The sequence below is a fragment of the Brassica napus genome, chromosome A5, assembly GCF_020379485.1.
Source record: "Brassica napus cultivar Da-Ae chromosome A5, Da-Ae, whole genome shotgun sequence".
Lineage (NCBI taxonomy): Eukaryota > Viridiplantae > Streptophyta > Magnoliopsida > Brassicales > Brassicaceae > Brassica > Brassica napus.
This window is the reverse complement of record NC_063438.1, coordinates 17,140,367-17,160,604: the sequence shown is the minus strand read 5'-3', so window position 1 is coordinate 17,160,604 and position 20,238 is coordinate 17,140,367. Positions and strand designations below refer to the sequence as shown.

The following is a 20,238-nucleotide window of genomic DNA, read 5'->3' as shown; positions in this document are numbered from 1 at the left end:
ATACACCTAACCATATTTCAACCAATAGAAAAAAAAGAATATCAACAATAAATTTTGCATTGAAATTCTAAAACAAAACTGATTTTGAAACCAAAATTCTACTCTACAACGACAATTAATTCGAGACGGAAGGAGTATATTTTATTTTAAATATTAAATAAAAAAAGATTTGAAGTATTTTAATGTTTGAGTTACGAATATTATTTACAATATATTTAATGTGATACTGTTTATAGAACATCGGTAAAAAAAGATGCAGTTTTTCATGACCTTTCATTTGAAATGGAGCGCAAACCAAATTTAGTGGTATACTGTGGTTGGGTTGCCTAACTATAGTTAAACAGCGTTCTGTGTGAGCTATGAACGTAAGAAAATAAAATAATAATAGTAAGAAGAATTGGAATCGATTATATATCCTTATAAAAAAAATATTTCGGACCGTTCTGATTGAGAGATACATGTTCAAAGATTAGGTAAACCTAAGAACGGGTTATTCGAAGAATATACCTTATAATATACGTTATGCTTATTATATATTTTCTACGTTTACAATTACTCTATTGTTCCCTCCAATAACTTTGGGATGCGATTACTGCCGACTCGTTAAGCACCAATTCACGTGCTTGCCAATTCGCACGCACTATGTCATATACGTGTCCTGATACCTTAACCTATCGCTTGGAATATCCCCCAGAATTTTCGGTTGTTTATACATATTTTGTTGGAAAAAGGGGGGTTTCTGCTTAATATTAATAATAAATTAAGCAGTTTACCAAAAAAAAATATTAATAATAAATATATGGTATATTATGGTTTTTACCGGCTTTTGACCATAATATAAGTTTCTTATAGAGTTTTTATTATGCATTTCATGTTGTTTTAAGGTATTTTCAGGTCGGTGCGTTTTGAAAAATTATAGAGATTGTAACCATTTAGAGTTTAAAGTGAAAAAAAAAACCGTAACTATGCAGAAATTGGAGTCGAGATATGAAGATGGCATCAATCATGAAATTCATACGGATTTGTGCTATGTTTTGTGCGATCATGTATGAATAGTCTATTTGTTAAATTTAAGAATTTTCGAGGGTTTTGATGAATTTGTGATTTATAGAATTTCTAGGATAGTCATATTACATCATTCAACAAGGTTGATCTTATTGATTATTTCTTGAGTAATTAAATAAATACTTGATCTTAGGATAATTGTAAGACACGAGAGTGTAATCAGTACTTGAACTGTATCTTGCTTTGTTAGGTTGTTAGCACAACGAGAGTTGGTCTTGAACTTAGTGAACATATCGAAATGAAACTTAATGCTTGCCTAGAGTATTTGGAATCGCAACGAGAGTTGGACATCTCTGATCTAGACATCTGATAGTAATCAGAGTGAGATTTGGATGACTTACTTACGAATCTGAGCTCTAAAACATCTTAATAAAACCCTTAACATCTATTTATTTGAGTTTTGATTTCATGTTTGATATCCCCTAAGTCTAGATTTTTCTTATATATTTACAAACCAATTTTATTGTTTTGTTTTAATCTATAGCTTTCTATTATTGATCTAAATTTACCTATAACGGACAATCCACTAAGTGATTCACACTCCCTGTGGATTCGATCCTTAAGTATTGTAATCGATCTCTTATTTGAGAGAGTTGTTCTAGTGTAATTAAAGCCTATCAAATTTGGTGATGTTGCCGGAGAGTGATTGATTCACATTAGACCAGGTGAAAATGTTTAGTCTAGATTTTTTTTTCTTTGTTACTTATAAACTTTTCTGGCATCTTTCAAGTGCATGCCTAGCAATACCAGAAAAAACAAAGAAAGCCAGCTCTTTACCCATTTGAATCCTGCTCATTCAGAACGCACACCATTCTTTGTGAAATAGCGTCGATCAACAAACAAGCAGTGTCGCCCGATACCATTCTCCGATAGACAGAAACGGTCGCGCCAATTATCTTGATTCAAGATGTTGAGGGAGTCATATGTGTGTCTCTGAAGGCCATATGTGTAATGCATCAGGAAACAAGATTGATTCTCAAGGGATTGTAATCCATGAACCATAGGCAGCACCAATAATGACGATGCTATAGTTGCTCGACCCAGAACGTTAGATGATTATAACCGACCAAATTAACACTGCACCAATAGATCTGCCATTCGTCCTAGTTTCCAGAGGAACAATTTCCTGCTGAAGCTAACATACTTCACTCTTGTGGGACACCAGCCTTATCATGGGCTCCCACATAAACATCCTATGGACTACTTGGAGAGGATTGAGGATCTGGTTCTCTGCCATTAAGGAAAAGGGAGTCCATGCGTACTACCTTCTCTTCAAGCTCTTCCAGTACTCTCTAGTATGAGATGTTTCTTATTGGTTCAAACAGCTTCCAGCATGATCTCATACTTCTTGAGAAATTTATTTGATGATGATAGATCCTAAAACATGAGAAACTGAATCGCCACATTCAGCTAGGAGCGTACAACGTCTTTCAAGAGCTCATGGATCAGATTTAGGTCTTATCAGAGAGATTGTTCACATCATGGGTTTAACGTCGACTTTTAGCTGCTTGGAAATTTCTTCAGAGGATTAGCTTTGATGCATCATATGGCTCTAGACACTTTTATTGAAAGAAACTTCAACACCAGAAGAGGCGAAGAGACAGATAGAAAACTTGGCATCTAGCAATAATACCAAGAATTCTGACTATGAAAGGATGAAGTCGGCTGAGAACTTGGCGAAGAGTCAAATGGCAGAGTTGAAAGCTAAGCTGGATTCAGTCGACAACCTTCTGGTGAGGAAAAGAGGTGCATTTCGCTGAGGTAGAAGACATAGAACCTTCTGAGAATGCTGAGGAAGAAGATGCGAATTTTTGCTACTACAAGTTTTCAATGATTTAAAAACGAGCAGGGAAACGTGAACTTCAATGGCGTTGGCACTAAGAGACCAAGTTTTCATCTCGACACTCTAGAATCGACACTAAAGCTTGGTGTTGGTCGACACCCCCTAAGCATCAATTGACACCCTTCGGGAAATGATTCAAAGGCTTCACCAAGGGCCAGCGTCGATCAGCAGACATCTAGTTTCTATCGACACATATGATTGAACGCACTGACAATTTGCATGAATGTGCCAGAACTAATTGAGGAGATAATGTACAAGCCCAAGGTCACATACCATGATGTTCCCAAGCATCTGAAACCACCTATCTGTGCAAAAGAGTTGGTTGAATTTTACAAGAGAGTGAAGAGGATTCCTGACCATAAGAAGTTTATGGTTCCATTTACTATTTATGAAGTTGAATTTCCAGTCCCACCAGACAAAATTGAGCATTTAGCCTCATACATTGGGGATATTTGATGATCATCTGCCTACAGCTTGAATGATAAAAGTTGCCTGAAGAATGCCCAGTCGATACTGGTGTCGAGCGACACCCCCTAAAAAATTAGAGCGCAAGGAGCTAGTGAGAGTCAGAAACTCCTAGATGGGGACACTACATGAAACACCCCAATCTGGAAATCTTTGAAAAGACTTGAAAATTTCTAATTAAAAGATCAAGTCAAATTTTATCGGATGATAATGAGAAATACTATAACTTTTTTAATGAAACACGAGACGAAGTACTTGAACACCCTTCCCGATGATCTTTATAGCCTCGCGCTCCGGTCCACACAAGCAACGTTACCAGCATCGTAAAAGGAGGCATGAGTATACAAAATTACTCAGTGAGGACGCTCAAAACCGCTCACATGCAACTCAATAATCAAGCAATCAAATTCAACGTTCAATTCTAACAACCTACCAATCTAATTCTATCAACCTAGCGATCCGTTTCCATCATTCCTTACTTACCCATTTTCGTATTACTTATCCATTTTTATTCATTCAAACTAACCACCTAGCAGCCAGTTATATCATTCCTTTACTTTAGCATTTCATAACATTCCGACCAGAAGGTTCATCAACCTGCGGCCGAAGCCAAACCTGTGGAGTTAGCCAAACCTGCACCGTAGCTAAACCTACGGCTACGGCCGTACCTATCACCCGTTGATCCATTACAGCCGTAGCCAACCTGCGGCCGAAGCCAACCTACGACCCAAAGGCCCATAACGGCCCAAAGCCAACCTGCAGCCTATTCCAATCTGCAGCCGAAGCCAACATGCGGCTGAAGCCAACCTATGGTCCGAAAGTCCATAACGGCCGAAGCCAAAACATACTTTCCTTATTTAATTTCATTGCTTAATCATGTACTTTCATTATTTATTTTCAATTTTCTATTTACGTTCTTTCCTTCATTAATACCAATTCTATTGAAGATCAATTCTATGTTCATTCACATAAACATATTAATTTAAACATATCATCATCACAAAAATCTAACATGCAATTATCGTAAGAACACAAGAATGTTCTTCGATCCTTGAGAACCATTTCGAAGAACGAAGAACAAACCTTCCATAAATAAATACTCTAACACATAATCTTCATCCTAACAAACCAACTATGACCAAAAATACAAATTACTAAGTTACCACAAATCACGCCCTCACCTTAGCTGAATCTCAAGGATTCGAAGACTCTGAACTACCTAGCGCTTTCAAGCGATGAACTCCTTAGCTCCTCCTTGCTGAATTCCTCTTCTCGGACTTCTCTATTTACCAACTCGTTTCTGATCTCTAACTTCTCTCAATTCTTGCTTTCTGAATTGTGTGAAAAATGAGAGCTCAAGGGGTCCTTATATTGGAATTCCCAAGCTTTCTCACCAAGCCGGGCTCTTAATGGCTGTTTCCTTATTTGGCTTGGTCAAAGATCACCATCAATGGCTTGAGTTGATATCTTTGATTCTTTCCTTAGCTGACTCCCGCAGATCCGACCTTCCTTTTGTATTATCCCGCAATTATGGCTAGTCAAACTTTTCTTACTTGGAGCCCGCATTATCCAACAGCCGAACATTCGTGGTCTTGCGGACTTGATCTCTCCGTATGCATGCTCTCAACCCATTCTGAATATTTTCCATGAGCTCACTGAAGATCCGAAACTTGGTTAAAAATACATTTATTCTTCCAATCTTCACGAATACAAGTGTCTCCACACTTGAAAAAATACGCTCCTTATAGAATAAAACTTCTTGCGTTCTATTTTTTTCAAAATTAAAAATACTCCAGGAGCGTATCATTACAACTCTCCCCCACTTAAAATAAATTCATCCTCGAATATAGTCTTGACGAAGTGCTGAATAACTAGAGACTGAAGCAACTATGGACACGATGCATTATTTTGCTTCCATGTACCCAACCGCTTACTCTAACTAATTTTGGTTTCCTCCATTGTACTTCCCCCGATCACTCCTAACTTGAGATTTAATCTTCTCCACTTTGGTCCAACATAATGGTTTTGACATAAACATTTCGATACCCGAGTCATCTTCACTGATCCAACCGACTATGCCATTGACAATTTCTTCTTTTAGGTTGCATCCATAATCCCAAAATTCAAAACTGCCAAATAATATCATGATGGATAAGATCTTTTGTAAGTCAACTTGATCACATGATTTCTTATTCTGGGCACTATAATGATCCATAAAGAACCTCATTCACAGCATCTTCAACACTGCATTCAATCCTTTTTCTTCCACAATCATGAAGAAAAATTCGCGATAGCATATTCATAAAACAACTAAATCCAATCTTAGATGTATCCATGCAAAAGCACTCATATCTGGATTGGACTAACATTCACATACCCATTTGCACGCCTCCTGAACCACGAAATTTTCCTTGTAGTATGTCATTCACCATACTTCACATCCTTTACCGTCAAACCCTGGAATGGTTGAACCACTTCCAGATCTCTTTTAAATTGCGAATCTTACCCACTAATCCAACAAGGTTTCTGATCTTGTTGGATTTTTCATCCTAGACCAATTGCAGTAGTCGTAACATTTCCTTGAATTGACCAACGCTTTCATCGAACATTGCACTCATGAACTGATATCACTCAAATTACCCTAAAGAGTGAATTTACTCTCTCAAATAAGAGGTTCAGTTACAGTACTTAGGGATCGAATCCACAAAAAGCTAGGGAACCTAATAAATCTAATGGAATTTGTTAAGTAGGATGGTTTAATGATTAAAATGTAAAATTGCAGTTTTGTTGAGCAAGTAATTGCTCGATTGTTTGATTGATTGAGGTTTTGGTGCATAAAAGAAAATAGCTAGACTTAGGGTTTTTATTCAGGAAACTTGGAATTATAATCCTACATATGCCTAATGAGTTTCATGCATGATAATATAGAGCTCAACTACTAAACAACAAAGCTCTCGCGTTTCTGGACTTGTCTATTAACTAAGTCAAATGACCCAAACAAGAGTGTTCGATCAATAGCAAGTGTCGATCGATATCGATCGATACATGTTTCACTCCGTCGATCAATTATCCAATATGGATATCGATCGACGCGCTTCTAGTTAAGCTTTATGCGCGGTTTGAATGATGCTCACTAAGCTCACTAGATTAGCTCTCTCCTTACTCTAGCAAGAATCTTAGCTCAATTAGAATTGTTTCAGGATGAGAATGAAGCTATCGCTTTTATCTAACAATCCTAGGGCAAGTTCTAGGTAGCTAATCTAGAATCAGGCATTAATGACAATCCTAATAATTATTATCACAACTCATCAATCTATAGTTGGGGCTAATTCCTCATAACCTATTTAAACCCTAAAATCTAACAATGGAACTACTCAGACATGGCCTAGCAATTCATAACAGCAATTAGGTAAGAAAACTTCATTAGAATTGTAAATAGATATCAATGGAGTTCCAATCACAAATATAACGTTGGATCTTCTCTCTAATCTATCAAAATCCTAAAAACCTTTTGCTGATAATGGTAAAACAAGAAACACAAGAAAACACACTTTGCCTCTAACATGGTGGCAAAGCGTTTATAATTAGGTTAAAACTCGCCAGAGGTAATCTTGAAAAATGGTGAAGACTTGGGCTTCAAGTCGGCTGTGACCAAACGGGCTTTCTGCGCGCTTTGCTGTTGAACGATGTTCTGATGTGAACATCGATCGATATTCGTTCCTCAATATCGACCTATGGTCGAGCTCGATGGTCATCTCGGGTGCTCGCTCAAAATATCTTCAAAATGCTCCAAAATCATCACTTATCTCCAAATCACTCCTGATCTCATAAATATAATAAATAGACTCTATAGTATAATAATTAGTAATAAAAACACCTATAAAACCATGGGTGAAAGTGGGTCAAATCCATGGTCTATCATGAACCTAGACCATTTTTTTCCTGCTAAACTCCACTTGCTTTAACTTCTTTGAAAACATTGATTCCATAGACATTTTACCAATACCACTCTTTACTCAACTTTTGCATCGGAGATGGTCCTAAGAATAACTTGTACTTATTCTCGATCATTTGTTCCGTTCTTATTGCTGATACTATTGAAATCTCAAATTGCTAACAGTTTTCCTTCTTCTCGTTGTGCTACCTTAACATTTGTCCAATCCATGTTAACACGACATCCAACCAGTTCATTTCAAGAATTGCTTTGAATTATTTATCTGGTAACAGTTTTCATTTATCTAGGTAGCTAATCTAGAAGAAGGCATTAATGACTATCCTAAAGATGAATATCAAAACTTAGCAATCTATAGTTGGGGCTAATCCCTCATAACCTATTTAAATCCTAAATACAACAAAGAGAACTACTCAGACATGGCTAAGCAATTCATAACAGCGATAAGTTATAAAAACTGCATAGATAAATAGATATATATCAATGGAGTTCCAATCACAAATATCTTTGGATATCCTCTCCAATCTACTAAAAATCCTAGAAAACCTTTAGCTGTGAAAATAGTAAAACAAGAAAGCACACTTTGCCTCTAACATGTTGACAAAACTTATATAATTAGGTTAAAACTCGTGAGGGGTAATCTTGTAAATTGGGGAAGAGTTTGGCTCTAAGTCGGTTAAGACCAAACGGGCTTTCTGCGCGCTTCTATGTCGATCGATGTCAGGATGTGAACATCGATCGATTATTCCTCTTCAATGGCCGATGGTCGTGCTCGATGGTCGTGCTCGATGGTCGTGCTCGATGGTCATCTCGGGTGCTTACTCCAAATATCTCCAAAATTCTCCAAAATCATCACTTTCTTCCAAATCACTCATGGTCCTATAAATATACTAAATAGACTCTATAATATAATAAATAGTAATTAAAACACTTATAAACCATGGGTCAAAGTGGATCGAATCCATGGTCTATCAACTCCCCCATACTTACCTTTTTGTTGTCCTCAAGCATAATATACAGGCAGTCTCTCTGAAAGAGGTTTGAAAACAGCAGGGACTCATAGATTTTAAAACTTAGAATCACACCAAAGAAAGTCCTAATCTCAGAAGCATACTATACCATATCCTAATCTAGCAACCAAGTTCATCTAGTCAACAACTTAGCAAATCATGTCTGATAATACCTTCTACCAACTTTAATTCTTGCATAAAATAAAAGTGTAGGCTTTTCCTTGGGGGTCTCGATCACATGATGCAAGGATGCTCAAACAAGTATCCAGACCTGCAGGTAAACATTAGTTCATATTCTCTCTCTCTCTACTAATTTCTCTCTTAGTCAAAATCTGCTTATATTGCAAGATTATTGACCAAGATTGGACAGGCTTCCATGAATCAAGCTTTAATGGTTTTAGCCATCAAATCATGTTCACTTCTTTTTGACATATATCATAGGATTATTTGTGAATCAAACCTTAATGGTTGTAGCCACCAAATTATGTTCTAATCCTTTACTTATAAAATTCTTATGAAGCAAGCCTTAATGGTTGTAGCCACCAAGTCCTTTTAGAATTTTTTCATAATTTTTCTACGTCTAACTATATATATTTATTTTATTTTATTTTTTATATCTATATCTATAATTATATCTTTATATTTTGAAAATAGAGAGAGAAGGTGATAAATCTACACAAGGCTTTACCTTCCAGACTTGTTCGAAGAATCTGATCCCATGTATACCACGCCCCAAGACAAGCAGAGTTGAGCTCAATTAGGTTGGAGGTCAGCTTTGGTTCCTTCAAACACTCTCAGCAAGTGTAACATAGTTGACAGGTTTGATCCACTTTGGTACCTTTAGTGATATATGCAACTAGTAAATTTAGAATGGTGTGGTTAGATAATAAGCAAAAATCAAACAAGTTCATTATCCCCTTCTTGACTCAATAAAAACTCTTTTTGAAAACATTTTAATACGACTCATAAATAAACTAATATCAGCAAACATCCCATCAGACTTAAACTACACTGTCCCTAGTGTAAATTCAGTCGGAGTTATGTGAATAACTAAAGCAAAAAGACTCAATGTAACAAGTAAGAACGATATACCAGACCGAATTAGATGTCGATCGATGTAGTTGTGTTTTCATCGGTCGCGGCAGGTGATGTTCTGTCGATCGATGTCAGCAGTGTTTCGTCGGTCGATACTCACGACAATCGTCTACTCGGATTTTTTATTTTTATTCTTTTTATGATCTGCAATAATTAAAAACTAACATAAATACTAAATTAATAAAAACCAATTCCATATTACCTAATAGCGGATTGCCTTCCACTCAGCGCTTTGTTATAGTCATTTAGCTTGACTTTGGAGGTGATTTGGCTAGTAATGTGGAAAGCTGGAACTTGCTGGAAAACAAGTATCCATATTTTCTCTGCGCTTGTTGAAACATTTACCAGTGAAGTCTCGCTTTGCTTCATCTCCTCTGCGCTATTTGTCCTTCATTGTTGCAATTGTATTCTCTGTCTTTTGCAATCTGTCTCCAAGACTCTCAAGGTTGAACCGATGTCTCATAAGTGTGGTGTATGTGTCAGCTGATCTCTTCTCCATGGTTGTGTGTATCATACATATCTGATTTCACCTTTGGTACTAGCCTGCCTCAGCTGGTAGCTTCGCCGACCGATGTTCGTCTGTGACTGTCGGTCGATTTGTTGTTGCGTATGTCAATCGATGCTGATACTTCTGGACGACGAGCAATGTATTTCTGAATCTCTACTATCTCCCTCTGTATTGCTTTTATTTGAGAAGTCAAAGAACTCATTGTAAGATCCATTGGAAAATAGATGTCATCACATCTCCTATCAAGTCTCTCTTCTGCTGATTCAAGAGTTCTGTAGATATCTTCTGTCAACTGATTAATCTCTGCTCTGGTGTAGGAATCAGGTTGAGACTTCATCAGATTTTAATGTGTGAGGTCATCGTCGATCGATGTTGAGTGTTGTCAGTCGATCGACGTTGGTGTGGTTTCTTCAGCCGCACGCTGTGTCTGGATCTTGGCTAAGTCTTGCCTCATCTCCTCCATGCATATAGTTAACCAACTGATTCTATCATTCAGTGGGTAGTAGACACCATCAAACATCATCTGGAAGTCACCTTCATTCTTTTCTAGGGCTCCAGGGACTCCATAGAACATCTCATTGTTCTCATCTTTGGTGTAGATCTTTGGTACTAGCTTGGTCTGTGTGAATGACCTAGCATGCTCTGGAAGACATATATAGTTGTGCTCATCTCTCGAAGCTCTTTCCATAAGCCTTCTGATATGATCTTTGGACACATGGATGATGTGTCCATCTACATCTCTAGCATGTCCTTGATCATCTCTGTAGACTTCATACTTATCCTTCTCCTCCCAGTGGAATCTCCTAGTGCCGTCATGGTCATAAGCTCTTTTTCCAAACTCTGGACGTCTATTGATCGATGAAGGGACGTCAATGTCGATCGACGGTCGAGTATGTTGTCGATACTTCTGCTTGAAGCGATCGTCTATGCCACCAGCTGTATCATAAAACTCGTTTGTAACCCTTTGCTGATGCGCTGGACTGTTGTGTTGTTGCATGAAGAGATTTTCTGCTCCATTAGCCATCTGAAGAATTTCTGCAATGTCCTCTCTGGATATTTGTAATAAAAACACCTATAAACCATGGGTGAAAGTGGATCAAATCCATGGTCTATTATGAACCTAGACCCTTTGTTTTTCCTGCTAACTCCACTTGCGTAACTTCTTTGAAATAATTGATTCCATAGACATTTTTCCAATATTACTCTTTACTCAACTTTTGCATCGGAGATGGTCCTAAGAATAATTTGTACTTATTCTCGATCATTTGTTTTGTTCTTATTGCTGATACTATTGAAGTCTCAAATTTCTAACAGCTTTCCTTCTTTTCGTTGTGCTACCTTAACATTTGACAAAGTCATTAAATTTGTCCGCATGCTCCACCATCATTGAAATATTTTTATAAATTACATGCGATTTGAAAATTACATAGAATCCGACAGGAAGCTGCCAACTGATCCACCACGCCTAGGAATTCCCATTGAATGGAGAGATATATATATGCTTAACGACCAAATCTGATCTCTTCCTAGAATTGATCTCACTCAAATTACCCTAAGGAGTGAATTACTATCTCAAATAAAAGGTTCACTTGTAGTACTTAGGGATCGAATTCTCAGGGAGCTGGGGAACCTAATAAATCTAATTAAGTTGGTTAAGCTAGGTTGATTTATGTTTTAAATGTAAATAGCAGGTTTGTGAGCAAGGTAGTTGCTCGATTGATTGATTGGGGTTTTGGTACTTAGATGAAAATAGCTAGACTTAGGATTTTTATTCAAGTAGTAAGGATTATAATCCTACATATGCCTAATAATTTGTATGCATGATATTATAGAGCTCAAAACTTATAAAAAAAAAACCATTAGGCTATCGCTTTCTAGGTTTCTCTAATGACCAGTGTCGATCAATGATTCTATAGGAATATCGATCTATACACTTGTTGAAACGTTGACCGATTATTCGATTAGAATATCGATCGACGCTTTTGGTCAAGCGTTAATGCGCGGATTGAATGTGCTCACTAAGCTTCCTAGATCAGCTCTCGCCTTACTCTAGCAATCTTAGCTCAGTTATGATGGATTCAGGGTGAGATGCAAACTATCGCTTTTGTCTACAACGCCTAGGGCAAGTTCTAGGTAGCTAATTTAGAAGCGGACATTAATGACAATCCTAAAGATGAATATCACAACTTAGCAATCTATAGTTGGGGCTAATCCCTCAAAACCTATTTAAACCATAAATCTAACAAAGAGAACTACTCAGACATGGCTAAGCAATTCATAACAGCGATAAAGTATAAAAACTGCATATATAAATAGATAGATATCAAATGAGTTCCAATTACAAATCTCTTTGGATTTTCTCTCCAATCTACTAAAAATCCTAGAAAACGTTTAGCTGCGAAAATAGTAAAATAAGAAAGCACATTTTGCCTCTAACAACCTATTTAATTCACTTTTCATTCCATCAAACTATTATTAGATATGCATAATTTCCAAAATATATTATTCCATCAATATATAATTATATTTGCATATAAGCATTTATAATCTACTTAATAATAATAACATTTAATTATTCTAGAGTTAATAGCAGTATATGTTTAATTAATAATAATAATAACATTTATTATGCAAATATAATTGGTTTTTCTGAAAAATTGACCTAAAACTCAAAGTCAAACACAAAACTAATCTTCCTTTTTTTTTGAAAATTGGTTTTGCCCTATTCACCCCACAAGTTCATATAATTCACGAAAATGCCATCAATTTTTTTCTTTTCGAAAATGACATTTTTACTCTCTCACCCTCATCATCTTCAAGTAATTACAAGATTCTCATTGTCTTCAATACCCAACCACCATGAACAACCAATTTGAAGCTCTTAATGCTCCCAAAATCGATTTAAGCTTATTTTTTTCCATTCTTATGAATTAAACACTACATATCTCTCACTTTCTCTCCACATTCAGCTAAAAAAACCAAAGATTTTGATTCTACATTTTTTATGGTTCATAGAGTCATAGAAGCTAACGATTTTGGGTGGGTCACTTTCGTTTGAGATTATGTGTGCTTGGAGAAGCCTTATGTGTGTTAAGAAAGTTATCTCACTAATTTAAGGTATGAAATCGAGTTTTTTTCCAGATCTGTTCGTCCAGAATACTTCACAGGTAAGTCGTCTAGCTGTAGAAGACTTACCTGGAAGCCGTCTGGTCAACGCAGAGGTTATTTTTGCAATTAACTTTACTTTCAAATCGGTTTTCTGAGACGACTGAAAGTTACGTTGTATGCTTTTGTTTGGTTAGAAAAAAATCTCCAAAGAACCTAGACGACTTACATTTCAGTCGTCATAGGTTAATTTTTCATTTGACTTGATTATTTCATAAGTTTGAGTTTCCAGGACAACTTACATTTCAGTCATCTGGTGAAAATTGAAATATCAATATTTTATTGAAACTAGACGATTTACAATTAAGTCGTCATAGGTTAGTTTTGCAATTGAAAGAAAAACTTCAATATTTAATTATACCCAGACAACTTACAATTCAGTCGTCCGCCCCGATGATTTACATGTAAGTCGTAGGACGGATGACTGAATTGTAAGTCGTCTATATATAATTAAATATTGAAGTTTTTTTTTTCAATTGCAAAACTAACCTATAACAAATTAATTGTAAGTCGTCGAGTTTTAATAAAATATTGATATTTCAATTTTCACCAGACGACTGAACTGTCAGTCGTCCAAGAAAGGTCAAACTTCTGAAATAATCCAGCCAAATGCAAAACTAACCTATGACGACTGAAATGTAAGTCGTCTAGCTTTTCTGGAGTTTTTTTTTTAACCAAACAAAAGTAGAAGACTTATTTTTCAGTCGTCCCAGACAACAGATTTCTAAGTCAATTGCAAAAATAACCTCTGCGTTCACCAGACGACTTATATTTTAGTTGTCTTTATGACTTAGATTGAAGTCGTCCGAGTCGACCTAAATGGACGACTTCTCTGGAAGTCTACTAGACGACCTCCGTGAATGTCGTCTGCGTCAATGTTTAATAAACTTGCATTTTCTCTAAAACTATAAAGACTTTTTTAACATTTTCTTGTTAATTCATGTTTATTAATGAATATTTGGGCTACTGAATGAAATTTATAAACTAATTGGTGATATTTATGAGTTTACCAACATTCACTTTAATTAAAGTTTCTAACTGATCCGAGAAGACTTCCGTGAAAGTCTTCTATGCTAGTTTTCAAGTCTTCTACGCTAGTTTTTGAATAACTTATATTTTTAAGAGTGAAAAATAACTTCAAGATATGTAAAACTCATATTTTCAAAATATCTTTTCTCCTTTAGTTTTACTAAATTTGACTAAGTTTTTCAACACAAACTTATAAAAAAATATGATATGCTTTGACTAGTTACTATTGTTTGTTTCCATCTCTTAAGTATTATTGTTATAGACACTAATGATGATTATTGTTATGAGTTGGAAGAAGGGATAAAATGCTTCTTAAAATGTTGTATGATCAATATGAAGCTACCAACATTCTTGTTTATTAAGATGAGAAAAAGGCCATTGGATTTTATTATTGGATATGAGAGATCCAAAGATAAGAAAAAGGCTATAGAAGTCTATTATTTCATTGATTTGTAAATGTGTAAACACATTGTTGGCACATGTATTACATCTTGGGAAACATTATTACTGATTTTACAAAAAAATTCACAACTAAAAGAGTAGATATGCAAATCACAAAACAGACCATAAACAAAACTATTATAGATCATTCCTCTACAAAGACAAGCTTGGACTCCATTTGAAGTCTTCTGGACGACTTACAAGTAAGTCGTCCTGGAAGTCGTCTGGAAGATAAGACTTCCAGGAAGTCGTATGGAAGAATTCCTGGAAATCGTCTAGCGTATTATATTTTAGACGACTAAAAAGGAAGTCGTCCGAGAAGTCTTCCAGATCTGAAAAACATGCATATCAAATCCAGATCTGAAAAATCTGTATATAAAAAAATGTTCAAATGGGTTAAAAACAGAGAAAATGTGTGGAAGATTAGATATATCTACCTTTATAGAACACACAAAAATACATATCTAAAATTAATAAATCTACTTTTAAATAAGTGGAAGATGAGTACCATCTGATTAAAAACCTGCAAAAAAAGATAGATTAGTAAGAAAGACATGAGACAAAACTGAAAAATTCATATAAATTTTGGTGTTTTCAAGTCAAATATATTAGACTAGGTTTGGAGAGTTTTAGTTTGAAAAAAAAGTAAGAACTTTATACAACAAGAAGTTACCAAATGAAGAAAAATCAGACATAAAAACTTACCAAAACGCTCAGATCTATTATGAAAGGGAGACTTCGTCAGAAGACTTCCAGGAAGTCCAGACGACTTATTTGTAAGTCGTCTGGAAGACTTACTGGAAGTCATCTAGTGCATTATATTTTAGACGACTAACAAGTAAGTTATCCCAAAAGTCTTCCAGATCTGAAAGACCTGCATATCAAATTCAGATCTGAAAAACTTGCATATCAAAAAACGTTCAAATGGGTTAAAAACAGAGAAACTGAGTGGTAGATTAGATAAATCTACCTTTATAGAATACACAAAATAAATATATGAAATTAATAGATCTACCTTTAAATGAGTGGAAGATGAGTAACATCTCATTAAAAACCTGTAAAAAAAAGATAATAAGAAAGATATGAGACAAAATTGAAAAATCCATATAAAGTTTGGTGTTTTCAAGTCAAAGAGATTAGAGAGAGGTTGAAGAGTTTTAGAATGATGAACATTACATTTTTGTTACAGCCATTTGAGAGGAAGAGAGAGAATGTGTAAATTTTTCTTTATATAGGGAAACAAAAAATCCAATTAGGTTAAATATTTTTGATTCAGACGACTTCCTTGACGACTTACTTGCAATTCGTCCAGAAGACTTTAATATTTCTAATAGGAAATTAAAATATTTTTAGCGGAAAACTAAAACACTTCCCAGACGAATTACAAGTAAGTCGTCTAGTTTAAATTATTTAAGCGGGAATATTTGGACGACTTACATGGAAGTCGTCTAGACCCTAAACATAACCCAATTAACTAAGCACTTCATAAAATCAAATTAAACTTCAAAAGTGCTTACTATACACAAAAATAAACACGTATAGGTAAAAATTAAATTTTTCAAAAAAACATTCAAGCTTTCCAAAATCTAACCCTAAGAATACATACAATACTACAACATATGTTACCAAACCCTAGACCAAAGAATACCATCATTCATCTATGTTGAAAACAATTCAATTTTGTTACATTTTAATTTATATCACTTAAAATTGTTTATAATTACATGATTTTTATTTTTTCGCTTATCAAAATATTTTTTAAAATTTTATAAATTACTTTTAAGATCAGCTACACCAGAAGACTTACTTTGAAGTCGTCCATACGACTTCCAACATCTCAGACGACTTACTGGGGCTATGTTCGTAAAAATGGTTTATGTTTTTTTGTTTGGTCACAAGGGGCTAGGCTGTAATTTCACGAGGCTTTTATTTGATTCAAATTTGGGTATAGGTTTGGGGTTAAAATCAAGTTGTGGGTTAGTTTTGGCAAATTTCCCAATATAATAATGTTAGAATTTTACCATAATAAAATTGAATCAAATATCATAAATCATAAAATATTGTATTTTCATAATAAATGTTATTAATATTAATTATATTATACATTATGCATGTATAGGGGTGTCAAAATGGATCAAATGGGTCAACCCAACCCAAAACCCAAATGGTTTTACTGTTAATGGGTTATGGGTCAACCCAACCCATTTATTAAATAGGTTGGGTTGACCCATGACCCATTAAATTAAATAGGTTAGATGGATTAATGGTTGACCCATCGACCCAATATCTTTATAATAAATTATTTTTAAGTTAAGACCAAGTTGATCAAAATGATAAAATGTTTTTTGTGGTTTAGGCGGAAAATATCATTTTTGCGGGAAAGTGAGTTTTCCCAGTTTTGGCGGGAAAATGTGTTTTTGCGGTTTTGGCGGGAAAACACGTTTTTGCGGTTTTGGCGGGAAAATGTGTTTTTGCGGGAAAATTGGTTTTTCAGTTTTGGCGGGAAATTGCGTTTTTGCGGGAAAACAAGTTTTGCAGTTTTGGCGGAAAAACTTGTTTTGTAGTTTTGGCGGGAAAACACGTTTTGGCGGAAAAACGTATTTTGCGGTTTTGGCGGGAAATGTATTTTACCACCGAATAAATGATTGGACTTTAGAGAAACTCATGATTTTCCAATTTTATCAAACCTTAGAATTGAGTTTACTCATGGTTTTTTTTAATTGAAAACAAAATGGGTCAGAATCGACCCAACCCAATAAACTCATTAACTTGTTAACCCATTAACTTGTTAACCCATTAACCTGTTAACTCATTAACCTTTTAACCCATTAACCCATTGGATCAAAAATAAACAGTTCATTTGGGTTAATGGGTCAAATTGGGTTGGATCAACCCATGGGTCATGACCCATTTTGACACCCCTATGCATGTATCAATATTTATATAGATATTGTGTTAACAAACATGTATTGATAAATTTATAATATTTTAAAATAAGATAGTATAAATTCAACAATATGCTGGTTTTATAATAAATTGATTTTAATATATATATATATATATACACTGTTGTGATGAAATTTTCATGCGTGAATTTTCATTTGGAAGTCCATGAACCATCCACCATGCAAATATTACCCAAGCTTAAGGCTTGTGGTTCTTCAATAGTTTGTACATTTGGCGGAATCGGTACAGAGTCTCTTGCATTGTACCAAGCTTGGCACTCACTCTCTGCATACCTGACTAGCTCCAATGGATCTCTGTTTATTCCTCTAAACAACTTATCATTCCTACCTTTCTAGATATACCAAATTATCCAAGGATAAGGATCTCTGTCCTCTTCTGGCTCCAGAATACCATTCTTCCTCCAAAAAAGAAAGTTCATATTAGCGTAAATACTTGATACAAGAAAGATTTCAGAGCTCGATGGTGTTGATGATAACACCCATGCTTGTAAGGCCGGTGGACACTCAAAGATAGCATGAGTAACTGTCTCTTCTGGCGCTCCACATCTTGGGCAATAATTGTCACATTTTGCGGCGTACCAGATTCCTTGTTACGGCTACCTGTCCAGATATTAGTTGTCATATAAGATGGTAGATCTTTTGTGGCGCATTCACCTTCCAAACAAAGGCTTGAAGTTTTGTAATGCTGGGCTGTAGAACTTTTAACTCCTCCTCATCTCTCATTAAGTTTGTAGCAACCCAATAGCCCGATTTGACAGTATATTGTCCAGTCTTTGTGTAACTCCAACAAAATGTATCACGTCGATGGGTAGGACTAATGGCCAAACTCAGAATCATCGGGATATCCTCTTGAGCTACATATTGTTCCAGTAGTCGACTATCTCACTCCTTGGTAACAGGATTAATAAGGCTGCTTACAATCATCTTAGGATTCACTGCTGGAGCCCGGGCACGCACCGGTCTAGCTGGCATCGTACGGATCCAAGGATCTTCCCACACATTAATTTTGTACCCTGAATGCACCTTACTTCTAATGCCCAAAAGTAATAACTTCCTGGCGGTAGATATACTTGTCCATACATAAGATGGGGTATCTACAGTGCCCATTCGCAACGGCGAACTGAGACGGTAATATCTTCCTCGGAGAACTCTCGCTACTAGTGAATCCAGTAATTGCACAAGTCGCCAAAGCTGCTTAGCTAGAAGAGCTAGATTAAATTCATGGATCATACGAAAACCAATTCCTCCCTCTTCTCTAGGAGCACACATCTTTTCCCATTTTGCCCAGTGAACTCCTCTTTTCGGAGGATTCGAGCTCCACCAAAACTGTGCAATGGCTCTTGCTAGGTTCTCACATATCTCCAAAGGAAGCAGGAAGCTGGACATGACATAGGTCGGGAGAGCTAGCAATATCGATTTAATCAAAACCTCCTTTCCACCCTTTGATAACTATCTACCAGTCCAGCCATTCACTCTATGTAAGAGCTTCTCCTTTAGGAAGGCAAATAATTTGCACTTTGAACCACTAATGTCCTCTGGGATTCCTAAATATGAGCCCATCCCACCTTCATTTTGTATACCAAGAGTATCCTTGATCTGCTGTCTAACGTTCGCTGGAACCTTTTTACTAAAGAGTAATGAGGATTTGTCAAAATTAATGCGTTGACCTGATGCTTTCTCATATTTCCTTACTACTTTCATAACTTCTTCACATTCACGGGGTTCCGCCTTACAGAAGAAAATGCTATCATCAGCAAAGAGAAGGTGGGATACCGAGGGACAAGCCCGAGCGGCTTGCATCCCCGTTATTTTCCCTTGATTCTCTGCTTGATTAAGAAGGCTAACGAGCGCTTTCATGCATATAATAAATATGAAAGGAGACAAAGGATCTCCTTATCGTAAACCTCTCCCAGGGACTATGTTTCCCCTTGGTTCACTATTCATGAGGACTTTATACTTGACTGAAGTAATGCATCGCATAATCCAGTCAATCCACATTTCAGAAAAGCCCATCTTTCTCATGACTGCTTCAATCAATGACCATTCCATCCTATCACATGCTTTACTCATATCAGTCTTTATGGCCATCCGTTTAACCCTTCCTCCCGACTTAGTTCTCAAAACATGGAACATCTCCTGAGCTATCATGATATTATCCGTGATTTGTCTACCAGCAACGAAGGCTGACTGGGTCTCTGATATTCTCTGTGGGAGAACCTTCTTCAATCTTTGGCATAAGACCTTAGATATTATCTTGTAGCTGACATTACATAGACTGATAGGTCTAAATTTTGTCATCTAATTCGGCTTTGTCGTCTTAGGGATTAAACAAATATTCGTATCATTAAGGCCATGTGCCATTGTTCCTTCAAAAAGGAATTGATTAACCATACGAGTTAAGTCATCTTTGACAATATCCCAGAACTTTTGATAAAAGAGGGTTGTCATTCCATCTCGACCTGGGACTTTTTCCGGATGCATAGAGAATAATGCTAATTTTACCTCCCATTCAGTTATGGGGGCTGTAAGGTCTGCATTTATTGACCCTGTGATCGTTGTTGGAACCTCTGATAGTGCCTCAGCTATATCCTCTGGGTCAGAGGATTCAGATATTTGCCAAAAATAGCTAGTATCAATGGCTACTAGTCCCTCCTCATCCTCCACTATATTTACATTTTCATCCATGAGTTGTGTTATCC

General features: G+C 36.0%; 1 protein-coding gene across 1 annotated transcript; it reads right to left on the bottom strand.

Annotated features, from left to right (window-relative positions):
• Positions 1 to 18,421: 18,421 nt before the first annotated feature.
• Positions 18,422 to 18,925, bottom strand: LOC106453864 (uncharacterized mitochondrial protein AtMg00310-like). The gene has a single exon (XM_013896066.1). It carries the CDS (start codon positions 18,923 to 18,925, stop codon positions 18,422 to 18,424), a length of 504 nt encoding a protein of 167 aa, XP_013751520.1.
• Positions 18,926 to 20,238: the final 1,313 nt, after the last annotated feature.